General features: G+C 43.0%; 1 protein-coding gene across 1 annotated transcript in view; it reads right to left on the reverse strand.

Moving 5' to 3' along the window:
• Atp10d (ATPase phospholipid transporting 10D (putative)) overlaps nucleotides 1–14626 on the reverse strand; it is a 96328-nt gene that overhangs the window by 32292 nt on the left and 49410 nt on the right. The window contains exons 10-12 of the mRNA XM_038330770.1: nucleotides 8579–8817; nucleotides 3128–3316; nucleotides 287–896 (exon numbers count right to left, since the gene is read on the reverse strand). Of these exons, the coding sequence (XP_038186698.1) occupies nucleotides 287–896; nucleotides 3128–3316; nucleotides 8579–8817 (1038 nt within the window). The remainder of the gene's footprint in view (nucleotides 1–286; nucleotides 897–3127; nucleotides 3317–8578; nucleotides 8818–14626) is intronic.

Consider the following 14626-nt stretch of genomic DNA (forward strand, 5'->3'; position numbering starts at 1 on the left):
CCTGATTTCACAACAGAGCAACAGTAGGGTTCTCAGGAGCCCATCAAAAGGTTTATGAAATCCATTTCCCCAAACATGCAGCCTTACAGAGGCACAGCTAATGATGGATTTCAGATATAAACAACCATGGTTTCTACAGCTTCAGAAGCCCTCTGCCTTCCCACCCAGCCCTAGGCAGCCTTTTCCCTTTCCAAGTGCGTCTTCATAGCCTTTACCCAAAGACTTGGGAGTGGCGGCTGACTCCCCAGCCCTCCTGGTGGCCACCACGACAACTGTGTGAGCCTACCTGGGGCAGCCACTGACAGCAGCTCCATGATCACAGAATCGGCGCCCTTTGTATACACCACGACTTCTTTGGAAAGAGGATGCCGGACCACCACTGACATTCTTTTCCTTACCGAGTCAAAAGGCAGGATGTGTAACAGTTGAAATGTTAATGAGCCCAAAGCAGCGAAGTCCACCATGACCTGCTCTGGGGTCCGAGACTGTAAAGTACAATGGTAAGCCCTGGCGGCGTACACCAAGGCTGCTTCATCTGGACTCTCAGCTTCATAGCACAGGTTGGAGGCCAAGGGCGGTGGCCCAGCTAGGGCTTCAGCCGAGCCAACGGTGAGTCCTGCAGCACTGTTTCGTGCCTCAGTTTCTGTACAGCATGATGAATTACTGGCCAGGGAGCTTTCACCCATCTGGGAAGACTCATCCTCCATAGGAGGTGACAGTTTTGTTCGATTAAAAAAAGAGATTCTGCTCACAAAGGCAGAAGGAGTCCCAGATGTCGGGTCCTTCCCACCGGCAAGAGATGGTGAACTTGATCTCCGGACAGACAACTTCTGGAAGATGTTTTTAATCTCTTCCAAAGATTTGATGGGCATTCCAGTCAGTGAGGAGAGCCCAATCTAGGAAAGATAATGAGGGAGGATTCAAACACATGTACAAAATTAGGTCATCACAACTGACGGAAAAATGAGACATGAGTTATCCCCAAGTCCAACTGGGGGAAAATGAGACATGAAAAAGTTATGACTGTCTTAACTGTCAATCTGCTTTCTCCCTAGAAATTCCACAGCAAACAGAAAGACATAAAAGCCACCGGAGACAAGAATGTGCCACACACAATGGCATTATACATTCCTCTAACAACTGGAAACAAAGGATACAAAATGCTAATATTGGCCTTTGTTATAGATTTCGTTCTAAGGAAATAATTCCACATGTATAATGTGTATAATCTTTATTGGCAGAGCTTAGCAATTGCAACTGAAAGCCAATGGAACCTGGCGCAGGAGTGCTTGCAGATAACCTCAGTACTTGGAAGGCAGAGGCAGGAGGACCCCAATACAAAGCCAGCCTGGACTCCACAATGAGACCCTGTCTCAAAGAATCAGCTATGAAACAATCCACCACCACTAAATTAAGAATTCAAATTAATTAAATAATCAATATCAAAACAAAATGTCTTGAAATTTATTTTAAAGTGATGTTTATAGACAGCATGGATATATTATTAAAGAAGTTCAATGCTTTGGGAGTATTACAGGAAAAGTTCAGAAAACAGTAATAAAAAGATAAAAGATAAAGAATAAAAGATAGAAGAACAAAAAAACAAGACCACACATCACCAAGTTCATGGGAGGCTAGCAGAATACATCTTTCCTTTCTCTTTTCAGAGCCTATAAAAGGTTCTCATCTTAACATTTACAACAAAACTGGCCGGTAAATGAAAGCCAGTTAAAGAGGAACTTATCCACATCATCACGTGATTTTAACTCCTTACTTGCTCACAGTTTGTTCTTATTTGTACCCTGTCATATTTTATACTTCTAGTATCAGGGATTTAGCTTATAGTTTCATGCCTACCATAAAATGGATTCTAAAATTTATTCATTCAGAAGTACGTGGAGGATTAAAATGTTTTCTTCAGAAACTAACTTCATATGGAAGGGCTCTTGCTGATCAGTCTTTGATGTCATCAGTGACTCAGACGTAAAGCAGGACAAGCATCTGCATGGTGAAGTCTCGGTTTCTCACAGGATGATCCCTTCCTCTCCCTACCCTAAGAATCTGGGAGAACCAGGGGCTCTTGATGTCTCCAAAGATTTTATTCCAAGCAGTAAAGCAGTACATATCCTTTAGGACATCAACAATACTTTGTAGGAAGAAAACACCAAAAGGTACCAACTTTGAAGACTGGTGTAAAGTATTGTGTAGTACAACTTTTCATGAATCCCGCTGTTTATTCTCTAGTTACATAATCGCTTTTCCAGAGCATCTTCCCAGGCAACACCATGTAAAATGAAGTCTCTCCGATCAGGTGCAGCTTAATTGGAAGTGAATTACTTTTATGTTAAAGCTCCCACCTCTGAAGTTGCCAAAAGAAAATGATCGGTTGGAAAATTAAAATTTAATTGGCTTTTGCTGTAAATTGAATTTTAAGTGGATGTGTGGGAAAGGCAAGATACACCAGGAGGCTAGCACGCCTCGCTAGATCACCGGGCTCTACAGTGTCTGCCTTCTTAAGTGGAAAATGAATTTTCCGTGAGCTGTAAGCTACAACTCTACTGAGGAACTGCTGAATCCCGGCACATCACACTCACACTGGAAAACGGGTAGACTGAGTTAAAACAAACCTAGCTGGTACATGAAGAAAGCTCGTCAGAGTCGGGACCATTAAATTAACGCTTTAGACTTTGTTTGATGTCATAGATATGATGTTAGGGGTCTCAGAAGGCTCACAGACAGCTTCAATTTAGTAAGGCAGTGAAGGCAAAGCAAAAGTTCCCATCAGTGATTCTGTCCTCGGCAAGTGACAGAGTGAGCCCAGTGTCCCACTCTCTCGGCTCAACCCCCACCCCCATACACTCACTGGTTTTGCAATCCTGGTGAAATCCTTCCAAGGCATCTTTAAGATGCCAAAGAACAGAGCCAGAGTCCTTAGCTCCTGGGGCTGCGAGGACTAGACACCTTAGCACCAGTGAATCTCTTAGAGTATGTGTAAGTGCGGAACCAAGAAAAGTTCCGAGTAGATGGTTTGCACACCCACTATCTTCGCATAACAAGACCACTACAGACGCACGTAACCCCCACATTGTCCACTGCTGAGCAAATCCTCATTTGCACTAGAGGTTACCTTTTGCCGAGGCTGGTTAGGAGCAGAAACCACCACCGTGTTACAAATTGCCAGAGCGATGAAGAAGTCTAGGATATATAAAATCTCCAGGGGTGGACTCTGCGTGGTACCATCCAGTGGGGTGAAGAGCTGAGGGGTAATCTGGCTAAACTTGTCCAGAAGTCTGGTATCTGGCACCACGTCTGTTTCCTGAAGAGACAATATGACAGAGTATTGTTATTAATGTAAGGAGTGTCTACAGTGGGTAGTTAAGTGAAGCGGGAGATGGTAAGCTAAATTTTAATTTTTTCCTACACTTATTTATTTACATGTGTGTGTGTGCGTATATATGTGTATGCTTATGCGCGTACTACAGAACATATGGAGATCAGAGAACAATGTAAGGAAGAAGGTTTTCTCCTTCTACCATGCAGCTTCCAGAGATTAAATTGAGGCTGTCAGGCTTAGCAGCATTGCCTTAATCCACTGAGCCATCTCACCAGTTAAGTAAATATAATTTTTAAAAGTTTAATGCATATGATATCTTGGGAAATAAAACAATAAAATGAAGCATATATAAATAAAAGTAAAATACAGATCGAATACTATTAATGGAGAACACTTTGCCCTTTCAGTTAAACAGGAGATAAAAACACCTCCTTCAACCAAAACCTAGCTGAAAGGATCTTTCTCACTTTGAAACACATAATGCTAGGCACATATTTTATTGTACTCAGAATTCTGGCATGGCTGTATTTTACTCAATAACCAATGGACACCAATTATTTCAAAAGTGAGATTTAATTCCTATCAGAGTACTGAACAAAACACTTTTTGTTCAATTCATTAATATTATAAAATACTTTCTATAAGAAAAATATTATAAGCAGGCTAATCGATACTAGGTTTTTATTGACAAGAGCTTTCTAGCAACTGTGGCCTCCTCTTAATAACTCCTGGTAAGGATTCACTCTAAGAAGTTCTGTCACTAGAGTGGGGTGCGGGAGCCCCATTTCATCTTGCGCAGTGCATCTCAGACTCATCTGAGAGTGTGCTAGTTGTAACAAACATGTGTCACACAGCTTCTCTGCTGGAGAGTGCTGCTTAGAACCATGGTCCCGCAGAAGCACTGCTGTGCTGCAGGGAAGCCCAGCACATGGACTGCAGGGAAGCCAGGAGAGGTGGCTGGCAGCGGACAGTCCAGCAGGGTCATGGTCGTGACATGGTTAACGTTCCTTGCCAACTTAGCTACAAAAAAAGTTCCTGGGTATGTCCGTGAGGCTGTTTCCAGGGAGGTTTAATGAAAGATTAGAACTGGGGGTGGCACCATCCCATGTGGTCCTCGACAGAGGAAAGGAGGAGGCGGCCAGCTGGGCATCAGTTTTTGTCACTGTTTCCTGACCGTGGGTCCAATGTGACCCACTGCTTCAGGCTTCCCATACCATGTTTTCCTTGCCGTGGTGGCCTGTATTCCTCTTAAACTCTGCATTGCTCTCATCAGGAATTTGATTTAAAAAGCAAGAAGAAAAGCGAGATACCATGTCTAGTGCTTCTACATTTGCTAAGAGTGATCACAGGTTTAATGAGAGAAGAGCAACGCTGGCAATCACATGCTCTCCACTCTCGGCTCGGCTCCGCTCTGCTGACAGCTAGCCGAGGGAGCCTTACTTAATGCTCTGTTCCTTTGCCTGCCTGCCTCTCTTCTCCCTTCCTTTCAAGTGACACACACTCACCTTTCAGATTACCAGGGTCATGACAGGTTTAAAATTCACGTGCTATCAGCTGTCACAAAGTATTCTTAAAATTCTCTCTAAATTCAGCAAGTAGATGACTACAAAGCTCAAATCCTGTTCTGTGATTGTGACGGTAAAGGAGATGGCTAAAGCTAGGAAGAGTCCTGTGTGTGTCTGACACAGCCATGAAAGAGATACTCCCGTCAGCAAAACTCTGCAGATGGGATTGCCAAAATGAAGCTGGGTCTACCTAGATACTTGGGACCACAGAAGACACTGAAGTCACCATAAAAGAGCACATAATAAAGGAAGAGCCTACAGGAAGACATGCGGAGACATTCACATCAGACCGAGGCTCCGGGAACAGAGTGTTCTGGTTTGGACAAAATAACTTACTCCCTCCTGACTAAGCTAGTTCTTGAGTCAAGGAGAGGGTACAGAATTGTCATGTGCGATTATTATTATTATTATTAATTATTATAGCTAAATGACTATAACCATAATTATTTCCCCAAGACCAGAACTATCTTCACTGTGGCCTTGTTCTACAAGACTCTAAGATAGTTCTGCTGCTGTGCTGGATAGCTGTTGCCATCTTCCATGAAACCATGCCTGTTTAGTTGAAATAGCTCTTTGCTAAACAGTGCCCTCCCCAGATTTTGGAAGTCTCTTTAAGGCAAGGACCATATTCTATGATCTTGGAATCCCTAACCTAACCCAGCACACGGCACACGATAAGCAGCCCAAGTTTATTGTATGCCACTATCAAACTCCTCCTGGCCTTGTATTCTATCTAGCAAGGGTGAAGAAACAAACTGGAATCATTACCCGTGGAAAACAAATGCACATAGCTCCCACGTGGTCTCGACCAGGCACCTGGTTAATATTCAGAGAACACTTCCACTCACGATTAGATCGCAGAAAACACAGCATGGCACAGACTGCTCCTATGCCTGGCGTTCTCAACCTTCCTAATGCTGGGACCCTTTATACAGTTCCTCATGCTGTAGAGACTCCCAACCATAAATCATTTTGTTGCTACTTTGTAACTGTAGTTTTGCTAATTATGACCCATAATGTAAATATCTGATATGCGGGCTATCTGATATATGACCCCTATGAAAGGGAGGTAGGGGGTCGCGACCCACAGGTTGAGAATCACTCTTCTGCACCATCAGCAAAGCCTTGCTGGTTTCATAGTGGGTGTCACAGCTCTGCCGCCACCGTGTGTGATAAAACTGATCACTCCAAGTTCATGTTCATTATCAGAACCCCCACTTCTACATGGCTGAAGAAAGTCTATTTCAGGCTTTTTTCCCCCTTTCATTATTTTTCTCCCCTATTTGGATCCAAGTTAAATATGCACAATCCAGCTAGACTCTGCTCTTTGCTCTCCTCCCTGTTTGCTGAAGCTTTCATATGGCTTCAACATAATTTAAATGTTGCCTGCTTTAAAATCAAGAGTAACAGTACTTAATAGTCTCTACAAATTTCTAAACACCCGCGTTTTAGTGATGGAAAAAATGTTCTACTGGGTGACAGAGCTGACAAGGCCGTTGTGAAGCTGTCCCCACTCCTCTCTAGTCCTCCTCTCCTAATGTTTGATTTCATTTCCCAAGGACTGTGATTCTACTTAGGTTACTTCAGATTTTGTGAATACACAAGGCTTCTCTTGGACTCTTCTGACTCCTAAATACCATACACCTGAAGGAAAAATACAAAGGCCACACACTGGGGATTTTTCCTCTATATAAACTCCTTGATCCAGCAGTTCTGAGGATGTGATGTGCCCTGTGTAGTTTGCCTACCACCCTCCTGGGGGCACTACCGTACAACTGTTTTCTAGGTACTTGGCACACAAAGGTGCTCCTAGCTTAGGCCTCATGGATGGGTTTCTGGAGCCAATGCAGAAGAAATTTGTACAGTGGCTTTTCAGGTCAAAGGTTATATAGATTTCTCAAAATATTAAGCCCAGCTTATAAGACTTAAGACTCAAGAGTGTGAGAGAGAGAGTCATGGTTCGTGGGAGAACATGATCACTTTATCGTATGTGTAGGAGTGCAGCTTTGCAAGACACAGAACAAAAGCAACCCTGGAACTTCCAAATAATTAAGAGGACACAGGACACTGGACGATGGGGCGAGTGGAACTAACCAAACGAATGGGAAGACCGATTCTGGAAATCAGACTCATTCAACAACCTTCCAAATTATTGTTTTGAGAATGAATGTGGCAGGCACTGAGCTACGTGTTAGGATTCAAATGTTAAAAAGTCCTTGCTCTCAAGGTGCTACTGGTACAGTGTCAGGCACAGAAATAAGGCCAATGTTATGCCGACAAAGCGACAGTGGGACAACTCTTTTGAGAAGCCTTCGGTACAGGTATCAGTGGCTGCGCTTAATGTTTCATCAGATTCAATAAAGAGAGGAGAGACTATATCTCAGGCAGGGGAGATGGCACAGAAAAAGGCACAATGGCTTCCAGAACAAAGTACCTCTTTGTTCTGAGAGAAGGATGATGCCTGCTCAGGAACCAGAAGAGGGTCCAGGCAGCCCCACCTTGATGCCAGCAGTGGTCTACCACCAACTAGATGTGGTTAAAGCGTATTTACCTCCAAATGTGTAGAACATGTACTAGTTCAGTCGATGACTAAAGAAAGATAATATTGTAGAGAAAAGAGAATATATATACATATACATTTCTTTCAGGCATAAGCTTAAAATGAGTACAGAAAAAAGGACATGCATATTACTTGTCAACTGCCTTTCAAAATCTGGAAAGGAAAAAAAAATTAAGCATAGATGTTTCAGAACAGACTGCTACATAGGAAGTTGTACTGTTAGGGGTGTTATGTCTTTAGTGCCACAGAATTGAGTCGGAGGTGCACATGTCATTACTGCATATTGCACATTTCACGGCAAGTTGGCGAAGAGCCTAGAGATGCCCTGAAGAACTCAGGTCAAGTCAGACACCCGGGGCCTACTTATGTCAAGGCTATGTCATGAAAGTCAGGCCATGACTGTACTGTAGCAACCCAAGGGGGCCCCAAAGCTGCTCTACTCTTTTTATGCTGCCATCTTGGTTAAACACAGGTGTTAATGGACTCTGAAAGGCTGAGAAGGCAGGGAACATTTTAGAGAGGTCATCTTAAATCCAGTGAAAGTGTTGAGTTCTAATTCTTTTACACAAGCGTCTTTTCTGCTTCCCAGGTTCTACACGGTCTTCTACTTTCTCCTGCAGTAAAATGGGTGTGTTAATGGGGGTGACTAGTCAGTTCTGAAGAGTTGCCCCGAGACACAGACCCCTTAAAGAGCTCTGCCCCTTGTGGAGCAAGGGATGAGGAAGTCTGGGAGGAATGTAGAGGAAGATTTTACAACAGTGAGAAAAAAAGACACCAAAAGACCTCCTAATTAGTCAAGCATACTTGTCTCCAAGATAATTCTGGTTAAATACTGGTAGGTCTTTCAGTCAGTCATTATTCTTAAGTCAGGGTAGCCTTCTGATAGGACCAGCCCTGATGAGAAATATTACATTTTTTCAGAAATTCTACCTGACTTCTCAACACCGAATTATGCAACAAATCTCAAATTCGTATTATTTTTTTAAAGCTTTTTTTGTTATCATCACGCTGAACTGTACTGATGTCACCTCTTTTCTAGACCAAGAAAAGCAGTGCTGTTTGGGATATTCTAACCAGGGCTCTGTTCTGTTCAGGATGAGGTGGTGTTGCCACACTTACAATGGGGCTACTGAAAGCAGCCTGTCTGGAATGAGGCACTTCCCCAGGTCCTTCTCCGCTTCCTAGGGCAGTAGCACTCCCGGACAGATGAGTTGAAGGCTTGCTTCCCAAAGGCCCCCTGGGGACTGTCCTGCAGCCCCGGGCTCTGGGCTTTGCCATGTTGCTGATGGAGCCACTGAGAGTGTCTGCGCATTCGTCCTCTTCAAAGCCAGCTTCCTGGTAGGACTCGAGCCTCTTGGCTGTAGAATAAAATTCACACTGGGTCACCATCGAGAAGAACTAGCAGGCTGAATATGGAAGGTAGTTCCTGAGCTATTGACACAATCTTTTGTCTCTCCTGGCCTCCAAATTCTCCCCATGAGAATCTATAGTCAATATACTCACCCTTATTGGGAAATGAAGACACAATGGCCTAGGTCTAGCATCTTGTCTGCAGCTCTATTCACGTTCTGTCTGCTACCCTACTGTGATGCAGAACTCCTTGTTTCAAATGCCAAGCCCACCACTTATGATTTGGATCCTGCCCTCTGGGTCCTCAAGGGCTTTCTTTTCACATTTATCTTTCACATACGCCAATCTCTCCTCAACCAATTTCAGGACTTCCTGTCCTAAAAACTTTATTGATCTCTTCTCAAGGTCACCTGTAAGCTCCATTTTGCCAAGCCTGGTATATGTATGTATATATATATATACACATATATGTGCATGTGTGTTCTTATCCCATTTGAACCCTTAATAATAGTCGACTCCTTCTAGAAATAACTCTGGGTTTCTAGCACCATCCTTACCTGTTTCCTCTCTTACACTGGTAGCACTAGCTGTTTAGTTTTCCCAGCTGTCTTTCATACATGTTTATTTTATTTTACTTTGTCTATGTGTGCCTTCACACATATGTGGATGTGTAGGGGTACATATGTGTGTACATGTATGTGAAGGTATGTGAAGGACAGAGAATTTTGAGTATTGTTTCTCAGGATTCCTTGTTTTATGTTTCTTCCTTTGTGTTTTGTGATCACTGGCTTAGAATTCACCATGGAAGGTAGAACGCTCGGCCAGCAAGCTCCAGGATCTGCCTGTTTCCACCTCCTCAGTGGTGGGATTACAAGGGGACACCACCATGGCTACTTTTCACAATGTGGATTCTGGGGATTAAACCCAGGACTCCATGCTTGCAAGCCAAGGGTTTTATAGACTAAACTATCCCCCAGCCCTCAGATAGAGTTTGTTGCCTTTTTGTTGGGTTGGGCATTGAACTTAGAACCTCAAGCATCCTAGTCAAGTATTCTAACACTATGTGTGGTGGTTTGAATGTAATTGGCTCCCATAAGTCCATAGGGAGTAGCATTATTGAGAGGTGTGGCTTTGAGTCTGGGGCCTTAGACCACTCAGCGATCGTGACAACCAGGAGGTCTGTCTGGCTTTTTAGCGTAGGTATTGCCTTGTTAGAGGAAGTTTGTCACTGTGGAGGCCGGCTTTGAGGTCTTTTTTGTTTAAGTTTTGCCCAGTGTCTCAGTTGAGTTCTTAATTGCCTGCAAGATGTAGAACTCTCAGCTCCTTCTCCAGCACCGTGTCTGCCTGCACGCTGCCATGTCCTGCCATGATGATAATGGACTGAACCTCTGAACTGTGAGCCATCCAAATGAAATGTTTTCCTTTATAAGAGTTGTGGTGGTCATTGTGTCTCTTCACAGCAATAGAAACCCTAACTAAGATGCTCTGCTATATCCAGTCTCCACCTACCTTTCTTCTCATCCCTCAGTGACTGGCAAGTCGCAGGACTGCCTGCTTTTCCCCATCCACACACCTCTTCTAGGCATTCTCATATGGCCTGATCTTTGAAATGGAATTCCTTTGTGTGCAGCCTAGAAACCTGTGTACTGGTTAGTTTTATGTCACCTTGACACAAGCTGGAGCCATCAGAGAGGAATAAACCCTAATTGAGAAATCACCTCCATAAGACCAGGCTGTAGGCAAGCCTGGAGGGTATTTTCTTAATTAGTGATTAATAAGGAAGAACCCAGCCCATGATGGGTGGTGCCACCCCTGGGCTGGTGGTCCTGGGTTCTTTAAGAAAGCAAGCTGAGCAAGTCAGCAAACAGGACTCCTCCACGGCTTCTGCACCAGCGCCTGCCTCCAGGCTCCCACCCTGCTTGAGCTCCTGTCCTGACTCCCTGTGGTGATGAGCTGGGATGGGGAAGCATAAGCTGAACAAGCTCTTTCCTCTCCAGCTTGCTTTAGTCATTGTGTTTCGTCACAGCAAGAGTGACCCTAACGAGAAGGACCTGCATCTTCAACCCTGGCCTCTCATTGGAATCCAGACTCGTGAATTCAGCTCTCCACATGACACCTGCAGATGGTTATCATAAGGCTCTTCTAGAAGACTGACACTGGTGTGATGTATGCCTTGACCTCCCTTGAGTCCATCTTCCTCAATAGCAAAGATTTCTCAGGTAGAGCCCTATATTTACTATTGACTCTATTCTTGCTATTATTGCCCACTATACACTTTTGCTTTTATTTTTAATTTCACCCCACAAAATATAGACCTTAAAATGGTCGGAGAAACTCATGTTTTGTTAATATATCCCGAGAGTCCAATGCAGTTGCTCACAGATACTCAAGAAATACTTAAGGAAAAATTAATAAATAAGTAACAGCAGTCTTCAGCTCCTCCTGGGTGGAGCTGAGCTATTTCCACTTCCTCTTCAGCCTTTTCTCTTTCCTCTCTCTCCTCACCTTTGTACAACAGTACGGTCCTGTCGATATGGTAGCCAAAAACTTGAACAATCCATTCTTGACAGTACATTTGTTCACTATGTATTATTAGCCCTTTACAACCCAAGACACTGCAGCTACCTGACATCACCTTAATTCTCACATTTACAGCAAATCCACTGAACCACACATAAATGACTCAGGACCCCTCCCTTCTTCCTCGTATCCAGAGGCTTGTCAGCACATGTCTGTCATACACAAACCTATCCTGGGTGTCCAGACTTCTCCCTGTTTCCATCATCTTTTAACTGAATTAGTGCAATGCCTCAAAACTAGTCTCTCTGCCCCTCTGAAATCCAATCCTCAAACGGCAGCTAGAGTGACCTTCCTACGGATAAAGCGGATGAGATCACATCCAGTAAAAACACTTTCCAATGGCCTCGGGATGCCCTCAGCAGAAACTGGGCTCTGTATCCTGCCTTAAACAACCTAACGTGACCTTTACCTCCCTCCCGCTTCTACATCAGCGGTTCTCAACCTGTGGGTCGCAACCCCCAAAGGATCATCAGAAAGCACAGGTATTTACACTAGGATTCATTATAGTAGCAAAATTACAGTTATAAAGTAGCAATGAAAATAATTTTACAGTTAGGAGTCACCACAGCAGGAGGAACTGCATGAAGGGTCACAGCACTGGGAAGGCTGGGAAACACTGCTCTACATCCTTAGTCTAATTCAGACTCACACAGGCTTACTCTGAAAATGTAGCTCTCTACAGGGCCTCTAAGAGTTGCTCCCTGGGACTGGAAATCCATTGCCCCAAACACCAAGATTTTGTCATTCAGATGTTAGACTCTAACGTCCCTCTTTCAAAGGTCCTGCCTAGGCACGCAGTCCAAAGTAGCCATCCAGTCCTGATATGACACACTTTATTCTGACTGTCTGCCAGGTCCTGATCACTACTGATCTATTTTTATATTCCTGATGACTTTTTGCCTTAGAAGACCTGCGAGAACAGACTTCTTATTCTCACTTATTATTAAGACTGCATCAGAGGAACAGACAGTGAGAACATACTCTTAGTGTTGGTGGCAGAGTCTATTTGGCCTAAGTCCAGCTACTGAATAAGATATAGATTGGGGCAAATTGTTTTATACAGTGTTTCTACGTTTTATTTATTGCAATAATTTTGCCATATTGTTAAGGGAATGGAAAGGCTAAGAAGCAATATTGTCGCTTGTTTTCTTCTTTTTCCCTTTCTGTTGTTTGCTTGTTGAGGCAAAGTCTCCTGAAACACGGGATACTCAGCATGCAGCCAAGGACGGCCTTGAAGGCCTGGTCCTCTTCCCTCCACTTCTGAAGTGCTGAGCTTACAGTCATGACTTGTAAACTCTGACTCTCTCCGAAGCCCTCTAGTGCAGATGAACCCATTAGCTCCCATCCAGACTACTCACTGGACATCTGTAGTTTTCCGGGGCTGAAGGACAACATATACCAGGCCTTTGCTTCACTGAATCATTACGACATTCCTCTGAGTAGGAACTACTACACCTCCATTTTATCTTATTATTTTATTTGGTTTTTGAGACAGGTTTTTTTTTTTTTTTTTCTATGTGGCCCTGGCTGTCCTGGAACTAGTCTGTAGACCAGGCTTGAACCTGGCTCAACACTCACATTTTATAAGAAAATAAATCAACCTTATTTGTCATCTCACCAAAACAGATTAGATTGGTCTTAAGATCACCATAGCCAAGATTCTGTGAGCTAATGCTATCGTGTTTCTAAATATAGCCATATGCGTGAGTGTGGCCAAGTTAACACAATGTCAATCTCTCATCAAGGTTGTTTTTTTAATCTTAAACAAGTATGTGGTAAATGAATAATGGATGAATAGGCACATAAATTATGTATTAAGGGAAAGTTATGGGTAGGGACTTATGGGTATTGAAGTATTTTTTCATCAAAGTCACACACACACACACACACACACACACACACACACACACGCGCGCGCGCGCGCGCACTCATTTTCATCTTCAAAATACTTTTATCTGCCAGGAACTATTGTTGTTCCTTTTGCAGCTGAGTAAACCAAACAGAGAGACTAAATATTCCAAACAGGGTTAAACAGCTGCTTAGAGGTAGAGCTGGGGTTTAAATTTAGTCTTCTTGCTTCTAAAGCCAACAGCAGTATCCCTACACCACGGTTCCTTAACTCTAAACAGAAGTTGAATCGTTTTTGTCGTGTTGTCGTTGATTTTTTTTTTTGGGGGGGGGGGGGGTTTGTGGGTAAATAGGTTCCTGGTGGCAATTTTGGCAATGACTACTGGCACTCAGAGGTTAGATATCGACATATTATAGGGAATGGTGTTGAGATTGATAAAACTTCAAATACTTCAAGAAATTTGTTGGCAATGGGATGTCATTTTTAAACAACTAAAATGCCTCAAAATTCTCATTAATGGGCTCATGAGATTCCTCTGAGCCATCAATGGGGAAATGAGGATCACATGGTTGTGTAATTAGTATGACATCAAGTAGCTCAGCTATTTGTAGGACAAACTTGCGCAATAAGTAAAATTTCGATGATAGAACGTAACAGGCAGAATGACTAAACCTTTATTCATTTTGTGGAAAGTTCTAGAAACATACAGGTCAAGAAAATTACAGTATGATTCAGAAAAATCATTCAGAGCTAAATCTCCAGGCCCAGAGAAATTTATATCAAAGATGGCTGTGAAAAGCCAAGGTTTATTTCATATCAATAAGTAAAATATACCCAAATGATAACAATCATAAAAACAATAAATCCTTCTCATAGAGAAGCTTCTGCTTTGATTCTCTGAAAGTCTCAGAATGGGTCAAGAACTCGTTTTCTGACTTACACAGGAGTCAGAGTCTGTTATTATTCTCTATATTTAAAGGTAGGTCCTGCATTAAATAAATTATCTCTTATTCTTTTTCCTTACTTAATCACTGTTTTCTTTTGCTATTTCCTTCAAAAATGATCCAAAATCTATTTATAGCCTACTACTTGCATTGACTTGATATCTGAATGAAGTAGGTCTGAGATTATGGAAAAATTAGCTTGTTGTAATTTATAACATGCTCTTCAAAGGGCTGACACAAGGCCAAACACAGCATGTTCTAAGAGCTTTCCTCCGCACATCATCTGCACACCTTCCTTCAAAGCATTCACAATAAACTTTTCTCAGCCACGCATGGCATCCCATCTTTCACCCACTTGCAAACAGCGCATTCAGCCAACTGTCCTCCAACCACATCATCCACATATAACTGATACCCCAACATCTGCTCTGAACTACTTCTCCA

Source organism: Arvicola amphibius, chromosome 1 (genome assembly GCF_903992535.2).
Source record: "Arvicola amphibius chromosome 1, mArvAmp1.2, whole genome shotgun sequence".
NCBI lineage: Eukaryota > Metazoa > Chordata > Mammalia > Rodentia > Cricetidae > Arvicola > Arvicola amphibius.